The 25,098-nt window shown below is 49.6% G+C and overlaps 1 protein-coding gene across 2 annotated transcripts in view; it reads left to right on the plus strand.

Annotated features, from left to right (window-relative positions):
- Nucleotides 1-25,098, plus strand: part of RAD54L2 (RAD54 like 2) — a 796,737-nt gene that overhangs the window by 49,010 nt on the left and 722,629 nt on the right. For both annotated transcript variants that reach the window (XM_078661273.1, XM_078661274.1), the window contains exon 2: nucleotides 18,071-18,280. In XM_078661273.1, coding sequence (XP_078517399.1) covers nucleotides 18,130-18,280 — 151 coding nt within the window. In that variant the 5' untranslated portion in view covers nucleotides 18,071-18,129. The remainder of the gene's footprint in view (nucleotides 1-18,070; nucleotides 18,281-25,098) is intronic.

A 25,098-nucleotide genomic window follows, 5' to 3' on the forward strand; every position in this document is an offset into this window, starting at 1 on the left:
TCTCTTCACTTCCAGACAGCCCAGTTTGTCAGTTCATACCACCCCCTCCTGCACCCTGTTGTGTCTCAAGGGCTTCCTCCTCCACTGTCTGCTCTGACTGTTTCCTGGTCTTCTTGCTTCGATCTGGTCCTTTGCGGCCGTGCCTATGTCCCTTGCCTCCGTTCCCATTAGCTGTACGCCATCCCTCCAGTCACTCTCATGCTTCTTCGGGGTATGTAAAGTGCCATGGCTTGCCTTCCGCAATTATCCAAAGTTTTGCTGGAAAACATCATAGACTTGATTTCTCGCTCCCTGAGTTTCCTCTTCACCGCTTCAAAGCTCCTCTTCTGGCGTTGCACCTGTAGTGTAAAGTCTGAGAAGAAGCGTATCAAGGTGTTCTCAAAGTGTATGTCTCCCTTTGTTCTACCCGTTTGGAGGATCGCATCGCGGTCACAATAGTTAAAGACCTTCGCAATAATCGTTCTTGAGGGAGCCCCGGTGTAGGCGGGGGCACTTGGACCCTATATGCCCGCTTGATCGAAAATAATTTGGACAGTCTCTTAGGCCACAGCATGTTTAATATGAAGTCCTCTAGGAAGAGGTCTAAGCTGCGTCCCTCCACCACATCTGAGACCCCCACCACCCTGATGTTTCTTCTTGCCCTTCCCTCTTGATCCTTGAGCTTCGCTGCCATGGTCTGGGCCTGTTGAGTCCAGGTTTGCACTTGTCATTCTAGGTGTTTCGCCATGGACTGGAGCAGGGCTATTTTGGGTCTCTGCAGTTGTGACTTTTTCGCTTAATTTCTGAATATCTGCTCTGATCAGGCTGACATCAATGGTCCCAATGTCCCTTGGGCTCCAGAGTACCATTCACGTCTTTTATTGCTGACTTCCGGGAGGAACCAAGAGGTCGTCAGGTAAGTTGGAGGGCTCGGGATGAAGGTGCGACTCGTGTTCTTATCCAGGGCGTAGGGCGGCTGGATGAATGGATATCTGTTGAGGTCGGATTTCACCTTACTGGGCCACATGCGGTTGGGAATGGTCTCCTTGCAGAGGCTGCAGGCCACGCCGGGGAGTCCTGGAGGGGTCAGCCCACGGTGGACTCAGACTCTGGAGCGCTGGGGGGGCCTCGCTTGGACCGGTGGGCCACTCGAACTCGGGCCGTAGGCGACAGATGCAGTGGTGGTTCCAGGCATCGGATTTCTTTTTACTCAGCAGGCTCGGAGTTTGTCTTGGGAGTTTTTAGAACAGAACTGCTGTTCACAGGCGATCTGGTCTTTATTGAAGGCTATCAGTCCTCCCCGGGTTCTGGAGGTTGCTGGCTGCAGGTCAAGGTGACTTTTGGCGCAGGATCTCTGGAAACTGCATATGAGCCGATAGGACTAGGGTGTATAACTGAAGACAGAAAATTGTGATGGCCCAGGTTGCTAATTTACATCGATATTTTTCAGAGAATATAAGTGTTCATAGAAGACCCGGTAAGGGATTGACATCCAGGTGGTTCTCTAAAGAAAATCAATCAACCTGAGGGGGGCGGAGCTAGCCGGCAAGCAAAATGGCTGCCTGAAACCGCTGCTCCGCCGTGCACAGTGCAATTATCCTGATTGGAGACATTTAGAGCGACGATTGTCTCCTCAATTCAGCTTCCCCGGATTGCCGAAGACGAGGTACCAAGCGGTGTCCTCTGCAGTGGCGGGCCAACACACTAAAGTCTTTGAAAACGACCCGACTGTGCTCCGGTGCTGGCAGGCCGCTAACCTCCGCTCACCGCTGCTCTTTGTGCCTGGGGGACGTAACGCTACGTGCGGACACTGCTTGAGGTGCAGCCCGGTCCCTGGTTGTCTCCCGGCCCCGGCGCGAGGGTGGCACTACATCCTGGAGGGACGCTGTGCACCATCGCGTCTCGGAACGATACCCTCCTCGACGGGGTTACTCCAGTGCTGGCGGAGTGCGGTCTGAACTCGGGGCACGTAATGGACATTTGCCCCGCGCTTGGAGCCGGTGGTGCCGGCGGCTGCCGGAGACATTGTGAAAGCAGACCGGAGGAGTTGGGATCACCCGCGCCCGGTTTATGGCATAGGGCTGCTGTCCTCTGCTGCGTTAGCTGGCCCTCCTGCGCCACGGGGAGCGCGAGGTAAGACTGAGGCGCTCTGACATTACGGCGTCCACAGCAGTGCTCCGGGCGCCATCGCCGCCATTTTGTAGTTCTTCTCCAGGTGCCGAGAAGGCCTAGTGGTGCTTGAGGCCTTTCCTGTCGAATCTCCTTAGCCCATTGGAGTGTAGGGGCTCCCTGCATTTTCTCTACAGCAGTCCCCCCTCTATAGCGGACTACCACGTGTGTGTGCCCTTGAGAGACTGACCACGCGCAAGCCTTTGCGCACACTGCATCTGCGCCGGCGGGGCGCCTGGCCCCTGGTGGACGCCAGCCATTCCACAGGGTGGGGGAGCGGCGCCCAGACCGAAGCCTTCACATCCTCCGCAGGGCCCGGCGGGGGTCTCCTGGGGTGCCCTCTGCTACGCTGTCCAGACCGATTGTCCTCCCGGGAAGGGAGCGGGCCTCCGACCGCAAGATGGGCAAGGGAGATAGGACCCAAAGCAGGCTACCATTCGCACAGAAGCGCACACTGCAACAGAGCCCTCAGACAGACGATGGGACTGCGACGAGAACCGATGTAGCCCAAGATACGAACTCGGACATCAAATCCATGCTGCAATCCATGGAGCAAAGTCTGCAGACTAGCATCTCCGCTCTGGGCACTAAAATGGACGCCATGTCCTATAGGATGGACCGCATGGCGGAACGGCTGGATAAGCACTCTGAGCGCCATGACATGGCTGAAAGGAGAATGACTGAAGTGGAGGAGGCGCAAACAGACCTGGACGCGACGAATAAAAGGATGGAGAGGCTGATGCAAGCCCTACAGGATAAAACGGAGGATTTGGAGGCGCGCTCCAGGCGGTGCAACCTACGAATTCTGGGCCTTCCGGAGAGCACGAACACAGGCCCGATGGAACACTTCGTTGAAAAGCTACTGACAACCCTGCTGGGGGACGACTTGTTTTCCAACATGTTTACGGTGGAGAGGGCACACAGAACATTGGCTCCGCGCCCACAGCCTGGGGCGCCTCCTCGCCCAATAATAGCAAAACTGCTTAATTATCGCGATAGAGACGTTGCGCTCAAGCTGGCTAGGACCAAACAACGACTACAGTACGAGGGGTCCATCATATCTTTGTACCCGGACTTCACAGCAAAGGTCCAGGAAGAGCGAAAGCAATTTATCCCCCACAAAAAACGCCTCCGGGAGATGGGGCTGGACTACGCCCTGTTATACCGGGCTAAACTGCGAGTTAACCGCCGCGGCCATTCTCATATATTCACGGACCCCAAGGCATTACAACAGGCCATGAAGCTTTGGTCGAAAGAACAGGACTCGCAAGATGCGGGGGCCCAGGAAGCGGAGGGGTGCGGCAGTCATATGGACGACCAGGTCTGAGTTTTGCTACGATGCGGCGACCTGTTGCACACTGGTGCCACCCCTGGCAGCAGAGGCTTTTGAGAGCCCTCTCTATGGTGGGGGACTGCGTGAGGAGGACTCGGGCTGAGATGCAGGCGGATCATACAGATAAGTGACCTGGGGAGCGGGAAGAGGGAGGCGTTTTTTGGTTGCTGCATGCCCTTATCTCTATGGCCACTCCGGTTGATCTCTCCTGAATTGGGGACATTTTTTGAACAGCAGTTTTTACATAGGGAGGTGGGCCGGGGTCTGTGGAAGACAGGACTTGGATTGTGAAACTGTTGCTCTAACCAAGTACTTTGTGCACGGCGGGGAGCGGGTGGAAGGCTACACGAGTGTTCTGAGAGTTTGGCGGAGTCTATGTCCCTTGGCTGCCTCTGCCCCCGCGCACTAAGCATTGTTGAGATGTTGGTATGTTTTGTTTGGGTGTTGGGCCTGGGTGGGTGGGCCATTTGCGGGACACTGTCGGACCAGGTTGGGGAGGGTCTGCTGTGGGTGGGTGGGGAGGGGGTTCGAGGGGGATGGGCAAAGTTCGCAGAATGTTGGCTGGCTCATCTAGATAACCGAATGTGCACTTGTTCTACTGCAGTTGTCTGCTGCTGTATTTACCGCCACTGTCTCAACTGTCTAGTGTCTTGGTAACAAATTCAGAGAATCCTGTAGACACCCTTAGGGCTCTGACTTCGAATGTCAGAGGCTTGAATGATCACAGAAAGTTGAGGAGAGTGCTAAATTACTTACGAAGGCACCACATTGACCTGGCTCTTCTACAAGAAACCCATCTACCACTGGCGAGCACTATGCTGCAACACAGGGGACTGGTGGGACACACCACAGCAGCGGGATTCACCACACACTCTAGGGGAGTCCTTACGTGGGTTAATCCACGGTCTAAACTAGATCTACGACTAGTCCAGGCTGATGCTGAGGGGCGATTCCTAATATCCAGATGCACAGGGAAGGGACATTACTTGATTGTAGTTAATGTATATGGGCCGAATTACGACTCTCCTGAATTTTATGACCAGCTAGCTCGATGCTGTAGGGAATATGCTACTGCATCCATGCTCTTGGGGGGGATGATTTCAACTTGGTGATGGACCCGGAGTTAGATAGGTCCTCTGGGCCTCAACGCAGGCCTTCAGCGGCTGCTATGACGCTCCAGGCTGAACTACTGATATTAGACTAGGTGGATGTGTGGAGGGGAAGAAACGCCGGTAAGGGGGGGTACACTCACTATTCGTCGTATCACGACATCCACACCAGGATTGACTAATGGTTAGCCTCCTATTCAATCACTAACCAAATATTGTCATGCACAGTACTTGCACGCACCCTCTCTGATCATTCGCCGATCTTGATGGTCATGGCGATGCCGACTCGCAGGATCCCGCCGTTCACGTGGCGCTTTCACCCGTACGCGCTGCTAGATGACCTCTTCAGAGGGGAATTAGCAGAAGCAATAGATAATTTTTTCGAACAGAACATAGGCTCTGTTGATACCTTTCATACGGTGTGGGAGGCGTTTAAGGCCTTTATCCGCGGGATAGCTTTGACCAAACATTCTAGTGTCTTGAAGGACATTAGACAGAGACTGCGCTACTTGGAGTCCCAATTGACTGCCTTGGAGACACAACAACTGACTGACCCGGATCCCACTATAACGGAGAGAATTGGATCCCTCATTGTTGACTTTAACGAGGAGGCGGATAGGGAAGTGTGCTATATGGGGAACTATGCAACGGCGAGAACATATGGAGAGAGTGAGCGTCCGAGCTCACTCTTGGCCAGAATATTGCGCGACAGCAGGAGTTCCCCAAAACTGACTGAATTGGCTACGTCGGGTGGTGACACTGTCACGACAGATGAGGACATCATGTCGGAATTCCGAGAATACTACTCCAATTTGTACGCTACTAAAACCGAAAATCTTGAGGCAGACATGGATCACTACCTGTACAATTGCCATTCCTCGCTCAGTCAGACAGAGAGTTTCTAATGTCCCCTATCCAGGCAGACGAGATATCTGATGCATTGGCAAGCATGCGTGTCCATAGCGCCCCGGGGATAGATGGACTGACAGTGGGGTTCTATAAGGCGTTCAAGGACAAACTTGTACCCCACTTGTCCGTCTTATTCGATGAGATAGGTGAGGAGGGCACCATGCCGCAGACTGAGAAGCCTTATTAGTTACCATTTTGAAGCCCGGTAGACCACCTAACGTCTGCAGCTCGTACAGACCATTGTCCCTACTGAATGTAGACGCGAAACTCTACGCCAAGGTCTTGGCCACTCGTCCGGCTCTCCTTGCACCTAAATTGGTAGCCCCGGAACAGTCTGGATTTGTACCCGGGAGGACCTTGACCTACAACATCCGCACGGTGCTGGGCACCATGCAACACGTTAGGCAGGACGCGAAGGCAGTGGCCATCTTTTTGGATATGGAGAAGGCCTTCGACTCTGTGGAATGTCCATTTATGCTGAGGGTCTTACGCCGGCTGGGCTTGGGGGAGCCGTTCCTGCAAATGATTGGGACCTTGTACTGGAGACAATCGGCCAGGGTGCGCATTGGGGATCGTGTTTCGGATCTGTTTTCCATCAGCAGGGCCACGAGACAGGGCTGCCCACTGTCCCCGCTGTTGTACGCGCTTGTCGCTGAGCCACTGGCTTGCGCCTTACGGGAGTACCACTGGCACCGGGGAGTAAGCTTTCCCACATACAAGATAGTCATTTCGACCTACGCTGATGACACGCTTCTCTATGTGCGCAACCCAGAGATGAACCTGGCCCCGGTTTTGCGGGAAGTAGTGCGGTTCGGTGCACTCTCTGGCCTTAAGATCAACTGGGAGAAATCAGTGGTGTTCCCGCTGACTCCGGTGACCAGCCACTTTGATATGGAATACCCTCTGCGCTGGTCAACGGACCCGGTGCGATACCTAGGCATCATGATTCACACGGACGCAGAGGTATTGTTCCGTGAGAATTATGGCGTAGCATTCAGCAAATGCGAAGATGATGTGGAAAAGTGGTGCAGACTTCCACTAACGCTGATGGGTCGAATTGCCATCATGAAGATGGTGGTTTTGCCGCGATTTCTCTTCTTGTTTAACACTGCCCGTCATCCTGTCGAGGGCCTTCTTCGCGAACTTGACGAAACGTATGGTCCGCTTGGCCTGGGGTGGCTGGCAGCCACGGGTGCAATGGAGTACGCTCACGCTACCATATGAGTTGGGTGGCCTTGGCGCCCCAGACCTTGAGCGTTACTACAGGGTGTCTCAGGCTGCCCACTTGCACACGTGGATCCATGGTGAGAGGAACATCCCGCACGTGAGGATGGAACAACTCTTCGCAGACCCTCTACCGCTGCCAGCCACGGTCTGCACATGTGGATCGTAGAATTGGGGTGCTGGACTCGATTACTGCTACTAAACACGCCTGGAACTCGCTGCTACGGGCTAAGGGGGGCGAGCTGCTCTACTCCCCCTTGATGGCAGTGTAATGGATGCAGTGGCTACCGCCTATCGAGGAGAAGAGCGTAATCCGAGCCTTACATGAGCTGGGAATTGGGACGGCGGGCGAGCTGTTCGCTGAAGGGAAAGTTAAAACATGGGACCAGGTGGCCCAGGGGACGGATGGCCCATCGTTACTACAGCGGTTTCAATATCACCGAGTCCGTAGTGCCTTAAGAGAAGTTTTGGGCCCAGCTTTGGAGGAACCGCCAGAGCTCCCGGAATTCTCACACGTTATTGACACGAAACCACCACGTAACATGACATCGCGCCTGTATGAGGCCATTAATCCACATAGAGCGCAGGATCCCTCTAAGGCCCGCCTTGCCTGGCAGTGCGACCTGCAGAATTCGATAGACGACTCCATGTGGAAATATTGCTGTGTTAATACTAGAAAACTGTCCTTGAATGGACGCCACCGATTGATCCATTTTAAATTCTTGCAGAGGGTGTACTACACCCCGGAGCGGCTGCACCGGTATGGCCTTCGGCAGTCCCCCGAGTGTGAACGATGCCACGCGCCTGTCGCCAACTTCCTCCACTTGGCGTGGGGTTGTCTCAGAATATACGAGTTCTGGGTGGCGGTGATAGCGGAGGTGGGTGAGATACTAAACTACGAACTTCCCCTTGACCCAGCCTTAGCGCTGCTGGGGTATTCAGTCATTGCCGATGGCATTCAGACGATTGACAGACATGGGCCTACTGTTGGCGAGACGTACAGTAGCGCAGTGCTGGATGAGAGGTCCGACACCTACCAAGAAAAGGTGGGCTAGAGACATGCTGTACTGCTGCACCCAATCTGAACACTACAGCGAGCTTCTTCCCCCCCCCCCCCACCAGCCGCCCGAAAAACTTCTGGGGCCTTTAAAACACCTTTAGGAATACTAGAGAAGACACTGCAGACACACAGCAGGAGGGGATAGCGGAAGCACAGTAACACACACCTTTGTAGAGGATCCTTTCAGCACACGTGGGGGGAGGCGTTATGTGACGACATGTATGGACTAGCTGTGGACGGGTGCAGCACCGATAATTTGACATGCCGCCGTATGCTGGCAGTAGTGGCATCTCTGGGTTGCCTGATGGGGAGGGAGGGATGCGGGCACTCTGGACATTCGGGTTGATTCTACATGGGACGGGGGATGCGAGTATGGAGGTACAGAGTAGCGAGACGATCTGCAGGATGTAGACCAGCGAACCAGTTGCCTAGTTGGGGGGGAGGGGGGCTTCAGTAGTTTCAGTATGTGGAGGGTGGGGGGTGTTTGCCTTAGGGGAGGTCTGTTATTCCATCATATTTCTTTCTACACTCTTTTCCATTAGTTTCCAACGACCTTAGGTTAAAAATGCACCGTCATTGATTGTTCTCTGAGATTGAAGCACACACGGACCTACTGTGCCATTGCTGTGAACCTCTGACTACTGCTCTGATACGGTAACCACTGCTTACTGTGATCATAATATCTTCTTTCAGGAACCAGTGCGCCGGCGTACCCCAGGGTTGACGGCAAAGGGCTGTGTATCTCTGTCTGGATAATTGCTGGTACTGTATGGACTGTGGCATTGCCGGCCCTGGGGGGTTGTAGGCAGCAAGCCGTGTATGTGCCTGAATATGTCAATAAAGGTGTTAAAAAAAAAATCTAAAAAAAAATCAAGCAACCTTGAATTATGCTTTCTATACATCTTAACAAGTTTCCTTTACTTTCACATCTCAAAAGAACCTTATGTTGGCAACATCTCCATCACATGTATCTACCACTGAAAGCAGAAAATGTGTTCGCGTCTTAATTCTAGTTTTCAGGGTCTTAAATCAAAGTTGTATCCACTAGCAGCTATCTTGAATTCTTCATATTCCACTGCAATCAGGAAGAGTGTACTAATATTCAAAGAGTAGTGATGTTCAAAGATGTTAGGCCTTGTGAAAAAAATCGCCCACACTTTGTAAAATCTAATCTCTTCTGAGAGCACAAATTTAAGTACTTGCAAAACAAGTGTAGAGAAACATAACAGATGGTTGTCTGCATATCTTTCTGCAAGGTACTCCAAATGACTGTTAACCCACTTGGGTTTGGTGTCAAATGACGAAGAAGTTCACTTTGACTCTTCGCTTTCCTCAACATACTTTATTCATGTGCGTTCACATTTGATTTCACGTTCTATTTAATAGTTAACTTTTCTTTTTTTTATGTAAGTAAGCTTTATTTGTATCGGTTAATTAAAACCATTGCAAAAGAGAGGGAAAAAAACCTTAACATAGGTGAATTATGTGGGCGTGGCCAAGACGTGGACTCCGGAGGCTCCTCGCCGCGGGCCCTCACCCCATGCCATTACACGAGCATCATCCCCAGTTGTGCGCTGAAAACAGCGGCACAGCTTGCAGGGGCGAAGCAATGTCATCGTGAGAGGTTTTGTGAACCGGGGATCCCCGAAACGACCCTTTTGGTGCCTCAGCGCTCTCAATTGGAAATGGCGCCTAAGCGGTGACACCAACGACGAGGAAGGAGACTGACGCCTAGGATCGGCACCTGAGCAGAGAGGGAGACACGGAGCCTGTAGTGGACTCTCGCAGCGAAAACTGAGAGTCGAGCCTGCGGCACCGGGGGGTTGGGGGTGAGCAGCAGCTGCCGGGAGCAACGCACTCTGGAGCCGAGGGGCCCAGCCGTGTGAAAATTGAGAGCGCTGCCTCTGGGCCTACACGAGACCCCACCAAGCCCCCAGCTGCCCTGATCGGGAGCCCCACAGAGCTGCCCCGTCAAGCTCTAGGGGAGGTGGTGCCCTGTGACTGACCAGCGGAGAAAAGGCAGGCACCCGCCGGTACATCGGCCAGGGTGGTGAAGACGCCGGGCCCAGAAGCGCCGGGCCAAGATAGCCGACCAGGGGGCATGTCTAGCGCGGCAGCGCAAAACTCTTGAGGCGCAGTCTGGAGGCCTATGCCAGACGGGGCTCACCAGCGCTGCCACTGGCGATGCGAAGAGGACAATACCAGGGCTTGGGAGGCCCACCGTTGTATCAAAATCTGCAGGTCTCCCACCCTCCTAGTTAGACAACACAGGACTACATACTGGGGCGCACTAACCAGCGATGGGGCAGATGGCACCCTTAGCGCAGACGTACCAGGATCAAGCGACGAGGCCTACTCCAGTTGGGAATAACGCTTGGGACCCGTTGCCCAACACAAAGGTCCAACGAGCTGCCCAGGATCGCGTAGCTCGCACCGGGAGAACTATCGGAGCCACATATTGAACGATTCTCCAAAAGAGGGGGGGGGGCCCACTACTACCTCCTTACGATCCCTCCTGGGACATATTGGGGTCCCCAAGCAAGGTAACACCGCATAATCGCGCCGTGGGAGCCCAGGTGTTCTCTGACGCATTGTAGCAGACTGAAGGTAGAGACAGCGTGCACAGATACCCAGGACTTGACCACGCACTTGCCACAGTTGGGGAAAAAGGGGGATACCTCCGAGCAGTAACCACGGTGGGGCCTCTGGCCGTCCTCCTCCCATCACAGCAGAGGAGACATGTTGGTAGCACTCTCACGGACCAGGAGCGGAGGTCCGGGGCGAACGTCGTGAGACCTTACCATGGCCAATATGAGAAAAAAAGGAGAGTGCTCCCTGAAGGACATGCTGGTTAGAGGTTCCACAGCGGGGGATAAAGGGAGCCTCACCCCTCCAGCCGCTAAGCCACCAACTGGAAAGGATGACGGGGAAGTGCCTATTACACGGGCATTCCTAGAAACACTGTTCAACACTCTCTGCAAGGAATTCCAGACACTTAAACAGGAGGTAGCATGGGAGGATCGCAAAATACGCTGAGACGTGGATGAACTAGGAGAACGTGTGGCGGCCGTAGAGAATGGCGAAATCTCCTAAAAATGAAGAAGTTGAACACCTACAGCAGGAAGTCATCTGCCTCCAAGATCAACAAGTGGACCTTCAGGCGCACGCAGAGGACCTCGAAAACCGGTCACGACGCAACATCTGCATTCGAGGGGTCCCACTTAAGGAGGAAGGGACAGACGTTGCTGGATACTTCCAAGGCCTTTTCAGGGAGATTGTAGACGTCGGCGCAGACTTCGACGTCCGCATTGACCGGTGGGTCTGGAGAGAAGAGTGCCGGCCCCCCCGCACGACATTCTGGCCTTCCTAACGGACTTCCCACTGAAGGAGCGCATACTACGGGAGGCTCGCCTGAAACAACCCCTTAGCTATCAAGGACACACCATAGCTCTCTTCCAAGACATAGCCTCCATCACCTTGCAGAAACGGAAAGCGTTCAGGGAAGTAACCACCTTCTTGAAGAACGGAGTTTCGTACTGCTGGGGCCATCCCATTCGACTGATTTTTCAAATGGAATGGCTAATTGCATCAATTACGCTCCCTCCAAGAGACATGTGACCTTTTAGGCCTAACACCGCATAGTCCAGAGTCTTCCCCTGAACCTTCACAGCGAACTTTGGGGGGGGCGAATGGCAGAGAGTGGGCCGTAGATGCTCGCCCACTGTGGAAACTAAGCTGGACCGTGCCACCATGACGCACGAAAGGGCATCGGCCCTAGCAGCGGTGTCACGGGACACTTCCACGCCAGAGACACTCTAATTTGTTAATGGGGCCACACTATAGCTGGCTGTGGGGCTGGGGTCGGGGGCTGGGGTCATCGGGGCTACACAGGTACCCTGCTCTTTCCTTACTACATCCCTGCTGCCTTGGAGGATGGGGAATGTTTTGTTGGGGTTAGGGAGGGGGGAGCGGTTGGGGCTTCATGGGAGGGAAGGGGAAGGAACCGGTGTGCTGCCAAGGATGGGATATAGTGAGAGGTCAGGTTTGTGGTGGGAAGTTGGCGCGGCTTAGAGACTCCGGCATGCAATTCGAAGACATAGCTATCTGCTGCCTAGATTACCTATACTCATGAAGATTCAATGTCGACTCCTACTGTCCAGGTCATCACCCTTAATGTGAAGGGGTTGAACAATCCCATCAAGAGGCGTGTGATCTGATCTTACTTAGAGAATTCTGGGGCTTCGATATGTCTCTTACAAGAAACACATCTGCTGTCCAAAGACTGGCATAGAATAAGATCCCGGGTATTCCCCCACCAATTGTACTCCTCTACTACAGATAAGAAAGGAGGGGGGTGGCTATACTGTTAGCTCAACATTTTCAAGGCAAGGTAGGCGATAAAGTAGCAGAGGTAAAGGGCCGGCTGTTGGCATACAGGCTATGGATGGGAGGCATCCCTATAATCGTAGGGTCCCTATACGCCCCCAACTCTGGTCAAGAGGCCTTTTTACAAGACGCTCTGTCAGAAGTCCTCAGCCCACAAGACAGGCAGATTTTAATAGGCTGCAACCTCAACCTGGTCATGGACCCCGAGAAAGATAAGTCAGGCCACCGCTATGGTTCTACTGGGAAAATATCGAAGGAAGGAAGGGAGGGACTGGTTGCAGCGTAGGGGGCTGGTGGATCTCTGGCGGGAGGCTCACCCTCAGAGCACACAGTATTCCTTTTACTCACATGTGCACCACACTTACACCTGACTAGAGCACTTTATAGGGTCATCAGAAATTAGCACCCTGGTCCACACAGTCAATATCATTCCAGCTGCCCTTTCTGACTATGACGCTGTGACAGTGACTATTGATATACAGCCACTACGTAGACCAAAAGGGAGGTGGCGACTTCGGGAGTTCTTACTACAATGGACCGAGGTATCCCAACAGATACATAAATGTATTAATGACTATCTCATGACCAACAACAACACTGACACACCTGGCGGTGGTGAGGGGAGAATTGATAGCTAACTGCAGGAAATGGAGATAGAAAGGAGAATCAATCGTTAGTGGCCAAAGAAGTGGAACTGGAGAGAGTACGCAGTCGGACTGGGGCCCATAGAATATGGCGGCAACTGAAAGCGGCCAGGGCGCAACTAGCAAGCCTCGACTTGGACAGAGCGGAATATCCTGCCTTTTCGGCTCAAGCAATCGTACTATATAGGAGACGACAAAACGGGGCTTCTCCTAGCGAGTAAACTCAGGGCCCGGACCCAACGCTCCAAAATAGCAGCCCTCCACACCACAGAAGGAGAGCAGGTGGAAAGCGACAATCTGATAGCAGAGGCCCTAAGCGAATTCTACGCATCATTATATGGTAAAGACTCGAAAATTGACAGCGCAGGGGAGGCCTATCTTGGACAGGCGGCGACGACAGCCATCAACGTGGCGGGAGCCGCAGCACTAGACGCACCTATCAGTCAAGGAAGTAATCAGTGCGATTACCCGCCTTAAACCTCTGAAATCACCGGGGCCGGACGGCTTTTCGGACGGTTTTTATAAAACCTTTTGCCCACTCCTACTTCCGATCTTAACTCTCCTTTTTAATTCCTTTCAAGACCCTGGCTCCATCCCCTCGGATATGCTTGAGGCAGACATAATTGTCATACCCAAACCCGGGAAAGACGCTACTCAATGCGCTGCATATCGGCCAATTTCCTTACTCAATCTGGATCTGAAACTTTTTACAGGCGTCCTCGTGGCTAGATTAGACCCGCGCTTGCCTGGTGTTATTGAACCTGACCAGTCGTGTTTCATACCCAACAGGCAAAGCAGCGACAACACCAAACGTCTGATGCATTTAATAGACAAAGCCCACTACACTGGAATGGATGCCTTACTGCTCTCGGTCGATGCTGAAAAAGCATTCGACAGAGTGGATTGGGGTTTTCTGGACAAAACGTTAGCACACTTTGGCTTAGGGGACCGCTTTCGGGACTGGGTCGCAAGCTGCTATGATCAAACTAGGGCGACGATACGCGTTAACGGAACTAGCTCGCGGCCGTTCGACATCAGACGGGGCACGCAACAGGGGTGCCCTCTATCGCCCCTCCTCTTCGCGCTCTACGTCGAGCCCCTAGCGCAGAGGATACCAGACCACCCCGATATCTTAGGTATTCCTTTTGGCGGGGAACAACATACCATTAGTTTATACGCAGATGACATCTTGGCGACCCTTGAAACGCCTAAACGGTTGGTACCGGCTTTTCTGCGGGAGCTGACCTAATTTGGGAACATTTCTGGCTTCAAAATCAATATGGGGAAATTGATGCTCCTGCCTCTGGGTCTTAACAAGAGTGCACCCAAAGGCATATCTCAAGACTTTGGGGAACTATGACCCCAAACTGCGATCCCTTATCTGGGGATAGTCTTGGCCCCTTCCATTGAACAGACGGTCGCGCAGAACTACACCAATCTAACCTCCCAAATAATGCGGTCTTACGTCGATGGCAGAGACAACCCCTGTTGCTGCTAGGCTGCATCGCCGCTGTAAAGATGTCTATTTTGCCCAAAATACTATACATCTTCCAGACGATACTGGTTGGGCCCCCTATGAGCTACATTTCTAAACTGCAAAATGAGATACACCACTTCATATGGGCCGGGAAATGGGCGCGGATACGCAGAGACCTATCCTACCGTTCTCCAGAAGAGGGAGGATTAGGGATTCCCAACTTATTGGGCTACTATCGAGCTGCACAGCTTCCCTAGCTAGTGGAATGGAGTAGACCTGAGTTCGAGAAAAGATGGCTCTTTCAGGACAGGGCAATGGCACGACTATCCCTCTGGAAAATGCCCTTCTTGAACGGCCTGACAGACCGACATACCTAAATAAATCTCCAATCACCCGATCGGGGATGCGAGTATGGGACACGGTAGCGATTAAACGAGGGCTCACTTCCTTTCCCTCGCCCCTCGCGCCCCTGTTTGACAACCCCAAGTTTCCACCAGGGCTTGCAGCGCGAGCGTTCCCACAATGGCGGACCTCGACCTGCAGGTCTGCAGGACACTTATTCGACCATGAAGGGTTCCTCGATTTCTCTTTTCTGTTGCAATGGTATGATGTTAAAGATCCAAAACGGTTCCAATATTTCCAACTCCATCATTGATTGTTGCAGCCAGAGGTGCGCCCCCTAGTCAGTAGAAAGCAACTGCCTACGGGAAATGGCTCCCGTCCAAGCACTCGGACCGAGATTTCTGAACTCTATCAGCTATTGTGCCCCCAGCTCCCATGGGATGCTTGGCCAAGCAGCGACAGTGGGAGAAGGAATTGGGCAGACACCTATCTCTAAAAGAATGGCAGGAGATCTACTATAGGGCGAGCCACACCGCCAAGAACACGGCAAGTCGAGAGGCAGCAGTTAAGGTGGCCATTTACTGGTACCTGACTCCGTCAGATTGAATAGCAGCAACCCTGATTGTAGCCCAACATGCTGGAGAGGCTGCGATGAAGAGGGGACACTAACACACATACTCTGAGAGTGCAGGGAGGTGACAGGATACTGGACGGCTGTCCTCAGTTGCCTAACTGCCTGTCACATATATTTCAAGTAGCGAGCTGACAATTGCAGGAATTTCAAGATTGGCAGGCAGAGACTGCATCTTTTACATGTTCTCAGATTATAATAGCAGGAACACCGGCCACAGCCAGTACCTTGTTAGTGTCATTAGAGGAGCACAAATTCAGATTTTGTGTAATAGACTACGACTGGGCTCTAGAGAGTCGGTAAGAGCGCCCAAAACTATACTTTCTCAGTGGAATCACGCTGCACCTTAAGTGTAGTGAACTGTGCTTCATTGTAATTTTCCAGGGCAGATCCAAGAACTCTGAGACTACAGTTTGATTGTACTGTGGGAGGAGGGGACTTGATCGTACCATGGCTGAGACAGATTCAGTATTAATTAATCTAAAGATTATTCTAGTTTTCTTTGACAAAACTCTAGGCATGAGTTTTGGCTACATATTACTGTCCCAGATTTCTTATGCTGCTAAAGTATTTACTGCAGATGTAAGATAATAATACCACTTCCGGTGATTGCTTGAAATTGACTGCTAAATCAGATGATTCATTGTACCAATTTCGGTGTTCCTTGCTTATGCACAGTAAACTATAAAGCGAGATTTTGATATTTAAGCTTTGTCTAAACAGGTTGAATTCAAGGCACAGAACCTCTGATTATTTTTGATAGATTTTTTTCCAGCACACGTTGCAGCACGGGTGTGGTACTGTTATCTTTCTTGTGTCACACTGTAGATGACTGCAACTATATAGATGCTAGCAGAATCTGACTGTTTTTAATTCTCCTGTCTGCAAAGTACTCAAAGAGCATTAACTGGAAGAGATCCCATTCTTTCTTTAATTCTGGTTTGTCTAATATGAGCGTAAATCAATAAATATTTAGAATTCTTTGTAGTATGGTATTAGAGGTCGTGGCGGATACTGTCAGTGGCTTTCCCACTGGTTACTTCAACTCATTCTGTCAGGCAGTTTAAGTAAGTATCTTTATTGAGTAATCTTAGATAATTTGTGCCAGAAACCCAGTGCTCACCTACTTACAATTGTGATTTCATAGTGTTCTCATGACGTCTCGTTTATCCAGATTTTTTTCTGGTCTTAACCCACAGCCCCCTCTGTAAGTTTCTTCCCCTACATGGTGTGTATTCTCAGCAACTAGAGTGTTCTCTTTTCAGAATAGTACTGGTTTATTACTTCAATCAAATGCCCATCCTGATCCATCTGATGGACACTTTGGAAAGTATGTTGCAGTAGGTGTCACAGTTGATCCGCAAGGCATTTTTACCCCGCCCAGCTAGATTGACACATATTAACTTCACCTTTTTGTCAGCTTCTTCATATGGCTCGGTTCTGCTCACGTTGTTATGACTGAGGATTTCTGGATAGGCAAATAGGTCTCCATCAAGTTTTAAGGTCTGTCACAGTACTGTGACCTGCCCCTGTGCTGTGTTTAGAGTTGGTTTTCTTGACCCTCATAGGTCTTTGTGCCTGCCTAAGACTTTTTGTCAGAAGATAGATTTCACCTATCTCAGATTAGCGGTTCAGGTACAGGTCATTTGTCTGCAAAGTTGCAGGTAAAGAAGTATTGTTTGGCCTGTGTGATAATTGCTTGTTTAGATGCTGTCACTACGTCACCATTTGGTTTCCTGGGTCTTTGACACTGGGTCTTGTGAAGGACCCTTTTTGATGGATGCGTTAGGTCCCACAAAGGATTACCCCAGGTAATGGGATTGCTCTGGCCTGCTGCAGGATTACTTAACCTTGGTGTTTATGTGTGTGTCAATGTTGGTTTGAAAATGATCATATTAGACGTTCTAGTTGATATTATGTAACATTAAATGTGTCATTGCTTCTTTAGGATGGAATTGTCTAAGATCTTTAGTTTTTGGTAATTTTTTATTTAAAAAAGGATACTTACCAAAAAGGGGCTTTCAGCCAACCTCCTTAATCCATTGGTCTGTTCAGTTGTCATTTGCATTTTACCTATCACAACATATAACTTGCCTGATGTGGTTAATTGACTTGAGCCATTGGTTTCTGTACAAGCACAATGTCACCACCCTCGGAGAAAGTAGTCCATTTCAGTTTTCGTTTTCAGACCGCTCCCCAGTGACTGCCATAGGGCTCTCCCTGTGTCTGTGTGTCTAAACCGAGTCCGCAAATGGTGACGTGACAGACAAAACAAAACTGAAGATATTACTGGTAGACATTTGCAACTGAGTGGGTGGGTTTGTTTCATATCTTGACTCTGATGTTAAGCCTGCCAAACCCATTTCCAAAATTCGACTCAATGGCCTTACATGTGGAAGAGAATAATCAGAGACTTGTTTACTTTAGCACGTCTATGAAAAGGACTGTATGGACATGTGGTTGCAGCTATCCACATCTAGGGTAATGCTTGTAGAGACAACTAGTTGAGGTACCCTGCTCTTCAACAGATCTATGGCTGTATTCCAAAGATAGCATTGCAATATCTCAAGGTGCATAGCTGGTTTAGGCATCAGAGAACAATAGTTTGCATTGGTCCTACATCCTAATTATCGTCATTTGATAACAGAATAATCAGGCTAAACTGCTATACCTATTTAATAGTGATTGTACTGGTATGTGCTTTAGACAAGAATTCTCCTTTAATCTTCCCCCATTTTCTTGTATCCATTTGCAATGCTTTATTTTACATATGACTGATATCCAGTTGTGTATTTTCTCTTTTGTAGGTTTGCTTCGCAGGAGATCATGTCCAGGTAATGCCCTGTGAGAACAGTCCGGAGGAGCCATGTCGGACGAGTCTGTCTCTGGGAGCGACCCAGATCTTGACCCAGACTTGGAGCCAGAGGACATGGAAGAGGAAGAAGAGGACGATGAAGAGGAAGAAATGGATGAGGACAATGACGGTGATGATGAGGATGATGTGCCTGATGACAAAGGTGAGTTGACCAACAACTCAGTGACTCAATAAAACTACCCGAATCAGTCAAACAGTCTTTGGTTAAAGGACAGGAATTGGTAGCAGGGAATGTAATGGAATCTGTGGTGGGGGTTTGGGAGGGGCGGATTATTCTATTACAGAGAATGGGGTGCCCTCAAAGAAGGGGAAGGGGATTTTGTGGAATCTGTTTCATCTGTTTCGAGATTCCATTTGAAAAACTAATTTTGTGCTACCCCGCAACTGCCTTTCTTATTATTTCTGTTTACAGTTTGCATTACAATAGCCTTTTTTTGTCTCCTGTAAAAAAATTAAATGAAGACTAACAATTTATCTATGGAAGTATGACCTGATAAGTATCACAATTGTAAAAGAATACATCTCAGCAAATTCAGAAATGTGCCAATACTACAATATGATTGGCTAATGCTTGAGACCATATTAAATATATTTCAATTAGGATGGCAACATGGTTTTAGACTTTTTGCCCTCTGTAAATATATAAACATGTCTGATCACGTTCTGAAGAGGCTTTTGTGTTGGTTGGACTGTAAGAGAGGCACGGGCATGTATGAAGACTTGAATGACCGAGGATCCATACTTTTTGTCAAATTTACGTTAGGAGTAAATAGAAATAGTTGAGGGTGCATGGCTTTGATGGATAACCTGTTTGTACTAGAAAAAGGGAAATCATTTATCACAGTGAGGTATTTGTGGTCAGCCAATATGGTAATTTTACTGCTAGTTGACTTTTCGTATGGTTCACCTCAGCTTGTGGCCCACTTCAAGAAGAAAGTCACACAAAGACTATACTTATGTGATATATTGCTGCTTGTCAGATGAGACAAAGCCAGGCAGCCAATCTCTGTCAAACTTAAAAAAAAAAAAATATTTTTATTGGTTTTTGAGACAACCGTTGGGACCCTTGTCTAGTCCTTGTATAATTTTAGGATACATGAGCATATTTGACATATTATGCAGCAGAATGTTTTACAATTCAACGTTTTCAACTCTGTCAAACTTGTAGATTGAGCTTTAATCTTGTTCCAAAACTTTATCATCTTACTGTTACCTAGCCTCAAGGATGTCTAGGTTGAATACATTCTATTTATTTTATTTTTATTTAAGAAGTTTTATATAGCGCTTGCCTGACCCGAGGGTTTCTGAGCGCTTTACAACAATTATGATGTAGAGAATGCCAAAATACAGAGGTGTGCAAGTCAATTAGTGGCAAGTTCCGTAATGCGGCTTGTGGGCATAGTCGCATCTGTGAGAGGAGACTATTTCCCCGCTCTGGCTGCTTCTATCGATTCCCTAGGGCGTGGTCGAGGAACAGGGCTTTGAGCTGGCTTTTGCATTTTTGAAAGGAGGTAATAGTACTGATGTGGGGAGGAATAGAGTTCCAGATTTTGGGTGCGCTCACGGCAAAGGATCGAGCTGCAGTTTTTTTTGTTTTCGGCGGGAAAAGTAGAAGAGAGTTTGAGTTTCTGAGGTTCCTGGTCTGACCGGCTTTTTTGAGTTTGGCCGCTAAATATTCGGGTTTGCCAGTGTGCAAGGCTTTGTGTGTGAGCCAGGCTGTTCTGAAGCTAACCCGCATTTCCACTAGGAGCCATTTAAGGTCACTGAGTGTCGTAGAAATGTGATCAAATTTCTTGATTCCGGTGACCATTCTGGCTGCCGCGTTGAGCGTTGTTTTGAGGGGGGCAAGATGTGATTTTAGTACTCCAGAGTGGACTGCATTTTCATAGTCTAGTCTTGACAACACCAGTGCTTGGGTGGCCTGTTTGAGATCGTTGGGCGGTATGAAAGGTTTTATTTTGTATAGCAGTTTTAGATTGAGGAAGGCGCTCTTGGCTGAGTACTTGATGTGTGAGGTCATGTCCAGTTTTGGGTCTAGCGTGATACCTAGAGATTTGACGGAGTTGGCCAGGGTGAGGTTCCCATCGAGCGTGTCAATGGCTTTTAGCCATTCAGCAATTTGGGGGTTCTCCTCTTTGTTCGAGATGAGGAGAACTTCGGTTTTATCTGGATTTAGTTTGAGGTGGTTGCTAGACAGCCAATGTTGGACGTCTCTCAGTATGTTGTTGAGTCTTTGGATGTCCTTTATGGAGGAGGATTCCAGGTAGATCTGTGTATCATCAGCATAAAGATGGAAGCGGATTTTGGCTTTTTTGAGTAGTTTGGTGAGGGGTTCCATGTAGATGTTGAACAGTTGAGGGGAGAGCACTGAACCCTGCGGGCCTCTCTTGTTGACTGGATGCAGATCGGATGTAAAGTTTTTGATTTTGATTCTTTGGGTGCGGTTGTGTAGGAAGGATGAGAACCATTTGAGGACCACCTCTCCAAAACAGGCTCGTTCTTGGAGAGCCTTAATGAGAAGTTTGTGGTCTACCGTGTCAAAAGCATCTGATAGGTCTAGGAGGATGAGGAGGCAGCAATGGTCTGAGTCTAGTGATTTAAGGATATCTTCGATGATGTTGAGGATCGCAGTTTCAGTGCTACATCCTTTTCTAAAGCCAGACTGATGGGTGTCAAGGAGGTCGATGTTGTCCAGGTGTTGGGTTAATTGTTGGAGTACGCACCTTTCTAAGGTTTTGGACAGAAGAGGAAGGTTGGAGACGGGTCTGAAGTTGTTCAAATCCTTTGTCAAGGCTGGGTTTTTTCAGCAATGGCGTGACTTGCCCTAGTTTAAGGCAATCTGGTACAACTCCGTTTTTCAAGGAGCTGTTTATGATCGTGCACCAGTGCAGTGCTAGGGTGAGTTACAGTGGGTTTGGAGGTGGAAATAAGTTTGACTATCTCAGCTTCTTGTATGGGGTGGAATGATAGCCAGGATTTTGTAGGTGGTGTGGGGGCCTTATCAAGCGCCAGCCCATGTTTCTCTTTGTGGGAGGGCGGGTGCTGTTGGTGTCCAGGGAAAGTTCGATCTTGGTGATCTTATCATTAAGGAAGTTGGCGCATAGTTCTTTGGATGCCAGTATTGAGGAAGTATCCGGCTTGGAGGTTTGTTGCCTGATAATGTCATAGAGCTCCTTAGGTCTATTTTTTGCCTTGTCCAGCACAGAACGAAAAAAAACGCGGATTTTTTTTATATTGATATGATTGTTGTATTTCCTGCGGGCTGTTCTGAGTTGATCGCGGAGGGTAATTGAAGGATTATTCCTCCAGCGTCTTTCTGTGGCTCTTAGTAGTCTCCTTTCGGAGTTGATGTCGGTGTTGAACCACGATCTTTAGTTTCAAGGGGGCTAGTTGGTCAAGTATGGTCCTCATGTTTGCATTATAGAGCAAGGTGAGTTTGGTTGTGGTGAGATGGTCATTGGCGCTGGGTAGGAGCGCGCTAATCCTTTCTTTAAGGGCGGTGAGGGGTATCTGGGTGAGGTGTCTGGCCCATTTGAGGGGGTCTTGTACGGGTGGCTGCGAGAGCAGTACTTGGTTGAAATGGAATAGAATCATGTGATGGTCCGACCAGTCCACGGGGAGTATGTGTTCAATGGTGATTGCATCATGTTGAGCGATAATGTCATCCAGGGTTGCTCCTTTATTGTGCGTTTCTTCTGAGCAGTGCTGAGATAGGTTATTGTTCCTGAGAAGGTTGGATAGCGTTTGAATTACTGGGTTATTCACTTCATTCCATCGGAGGTTTAGGTCACCCAGAATTATGTTGTTAGCGTCTCCGAGTGCGCAGTGCGCAATCAGGTCGGACAGGTGCGGTGTTTCCTGGGGGGTGATAAAGCAGGTGGCAGCGGAATGAACCATTGTCCTTAGTCTTGATATTGGCAGTAAGACATTCAAAGCAATTGTATTTGCAAGAGTCCGATTCCCTGATGGCGATGTTGTCTCTGTGTATGATAGCTACACCTCCCCCTCTTTGGTCTTTTCTATCTTTGTTGAGAATGGAGAAACCTGGTGGCACAAGCATGTCTAAGCATGGAGTGGAGAGGTTGTTAAGCCATGTCTCCGTGATGAACGCAATATCTATGTCCTGCGTAAGGATGGCTTCCGCTAGTTCAGTTGCATGCCTAGAGGCTGATCTGCAGTTAATGAGCATGCAGTTGGTGGAGACCTTCTTTTCGTCGTGGATCTTACCAGGGGGGCCCTAAGCAAGATGGTGAGGAAGGGAGGGAGTCAAGGGGGTTTCAGGGGGAGGATGTCTCTTCTGAAACCCGTGATCACATGGATCTTGGATTTGGGGGAGTCTGTAGGGGGGTAGTTGTAGGTTTCGGCTAGATCAGTCGCTTCTTCTGGGGACATTATGGCTTTGTATCTCGAGGGTCTTAGCGTTGGGATCTTGGTGTCAGTATTTAAGAGTTTCTGCAACCTAGGCGTGGGGGCTTTGGTCTCTCTGGTGTTCTGTGACGGGAGCTCACTGTCCTTTCTAGCGGGTCTCTGTGGTCGAGTCACGGGGGTCGCTAGGGGCCCGGCAGGGTCTTTTAGATGATTGTGGTAGGCCGGTGCCGGCGCTCTGGGAGGGTATTGGCGGGGCTTTTGGACCTTGTCTAGGTTAGTTAGGATTTCAGTCAGGCCCTTGACTATTGTTTCTAGCAGGCTTTCTAGTGATGTGAGCCGCTGCGCCGTGTTACCGGGGGCAGTGGGGAGTTGGGTAAGGTCGTCTAGAGTGGTGGAGGTTGTGGCTAAGTTAAGAAGCCTATTGCTGCTTGTGTGAACCCAGTTGTCTCTGTTAGGGAACCTGGTCGTGGCTGGGTACTGTTGTCTAATGCGCTTAGTGTGGGCCGTGCTGCCTCTGTTGGGGACTATGTGCAAGGTGAGAATTGGGTCATGTTGTGGTTTCGTCCTCCTGAGGTCTGCGGGTATGCGAGTGTAGGAGAAGGTCGGAGTCGGCAGGGCCGGGTCATGGAGTTGGTGTGGGGAGGTCGGGTGAGGCAGATGGGTTGGGCGATCCTCTGTGAGATGTAGATTGCCAATCCTGTGGTTAAAGGGGTGGGAGGTGGGGGCGTTGGGCATGGTGGGAGGTGGTGGCGTTCGTATAGATGGTCAGAGACGTGTTCCTACCCCTCGCCAGGTGGTTGGCGAGCAAGGTTGTCAGTTTGTAGCTGTGCGAGGTTGTTGTGGTTTTTGAGATGTAAAGTTGTTTTCTGAGTGTGGCGTTGCAGTTGTCGGGACTTTCAGTGTGAAATATGAAATCCATCTTAGTCTGCCCTTTGGACGGGCAATGGTATGTGTCAGCGATTAGTGTTTCTGGGAGCTGTCTAATCAGTCTATGTTTGAAGTTTCTACCGCTTTTACTTCTTCTGCTCTCATTCACCCCTGCCTACAACTTCTGCTATCCTGCACGTTCATGTAATTCACAGACACCGTGTGTACTAGCAGATTATTGTTCAATAAAAATGTGTACTTGTTTGTAGATCGCACACTAGCCAATGTAACTGCTTCTAGGCACTGCAAAGACCTGTCAGAAAGGTGATGAAAGTCACATGGACCGGGCCTTTTGAAGGAACAGTAGTTACTTATACAGCGAGGACTAGTGTGTTTTAAACAAGAAATCTGACCGATAAATTTTTGGTTTCAACAATAAAAGTTCCAAGATTTCGGCTTCCGAGGTGGGGTGGGAAGAGCTTTGTACCTCCACTTCTAAACTTTGAACACCCTATCCGCTCATCTGAAGAGCGTGTCCGACCTACTATCATTTAGGGAAGCCCTCGAAATGTGGATTTTTACTCTGTAAACACAGTTTGATTAAGAATTCAGTTTGTTTTCTAGCCTCATACTTATTGATATTTTCGTGCCTTGGGGTATTCGCTTGCGCTTTGTAAATATCAAGTCAAGCTTCGTTCTTATGGTCTATTTGATGTCACTCAGAACACCTCTGTGAAAAGCATCCCAATAATTCTTGGTTACACATCTATAATTCTATATATAGCCCACATGTGTTTGCCGTTGCTTGTCGTCTGTCCTGTAAGGTGTTGCGGTCTATGGTCTGGCATGTAAAATCTGTGTGACTCGAGTATATAGTGTTCGTGTATCCGTCTGTATTGGCGTATCCGTCCGTATTGGCAGACATCTTAGTATGTGAGATCGGGGTGCACAATTAGAAATAGGTTTGCCTACTTGTCAGTTTTTCCTTGTATTTCTATGATATGTTCCTTATCAGATTGGAGGAGATGTGCTGATTCTGCTCAGATGCCGCCAAGACTACCGCGTTCTTTAATTTGGTGCTGAGCTGATGTTCAACCAGTCAGGGTTCCCCTTGCGTTTGCTGCCGGCTATGTTGATTTTGTTGTCCTTTTTCAACAAGTTAAAGGGAGTCTGCTCTGCCTGTGCATGCCCTCCCTTGCTTTGCGGTGTGCAAAGCACACCCAGTCCTACTTTGACCATGACAGGAACCTTGTGACAAAATCACGTCAATTACCTCAGTTACGAAGCTCCAGTTACTTCAGCAGATGGCGACAGTCTGGAGCCAGCATACATTTTGGTCTAAGATCCCTAAAGGCCTTCCTCCCCATGCAAAGCTTGGCACTGCTGTATGTTCTCCTTGCCTTTCTACTCCAGGCCACCCCTGGGAAACCGCTGTGCTCTCTGGATAATACATAGTGATGGGTGAGGTAGTGAAGCGTTCAGCCTAAAATGATTAAAAAAATGTCTTATTCTGTTTCACGAAAAGGAGGACACGAGCATTTAGGGTTAATGTTAATGAAGCCCACAAAAAGGAATAAATGTCATTCAGTGTCATGCGCCATTGGATCTATTTTGTAATCAAAGTTGTGCTGATAAGAGCTTGTTTTATATAGTGCTTTATATCACACCTGTTCTGTTTCTGAACACATTAAATGTCTAGAAAGGGTTGGTTTTGCCGTGATACAG

The sequence above is a fragment of the Lissotriton helveticus genome, chromosome 9 (assembly GCF_964261635.1).
Source record: "Lissotriton helveticus chromosome 9, aLisHel1.1, whole genome shotgun sequence".
NCBI classification, from domain to species: domain Eukaryota; kingdom Metazoa; phylum Chordata; class Amphibia; order Caudata; family Salamandridae; genus Lissotriton; species Lissotriton helveticus.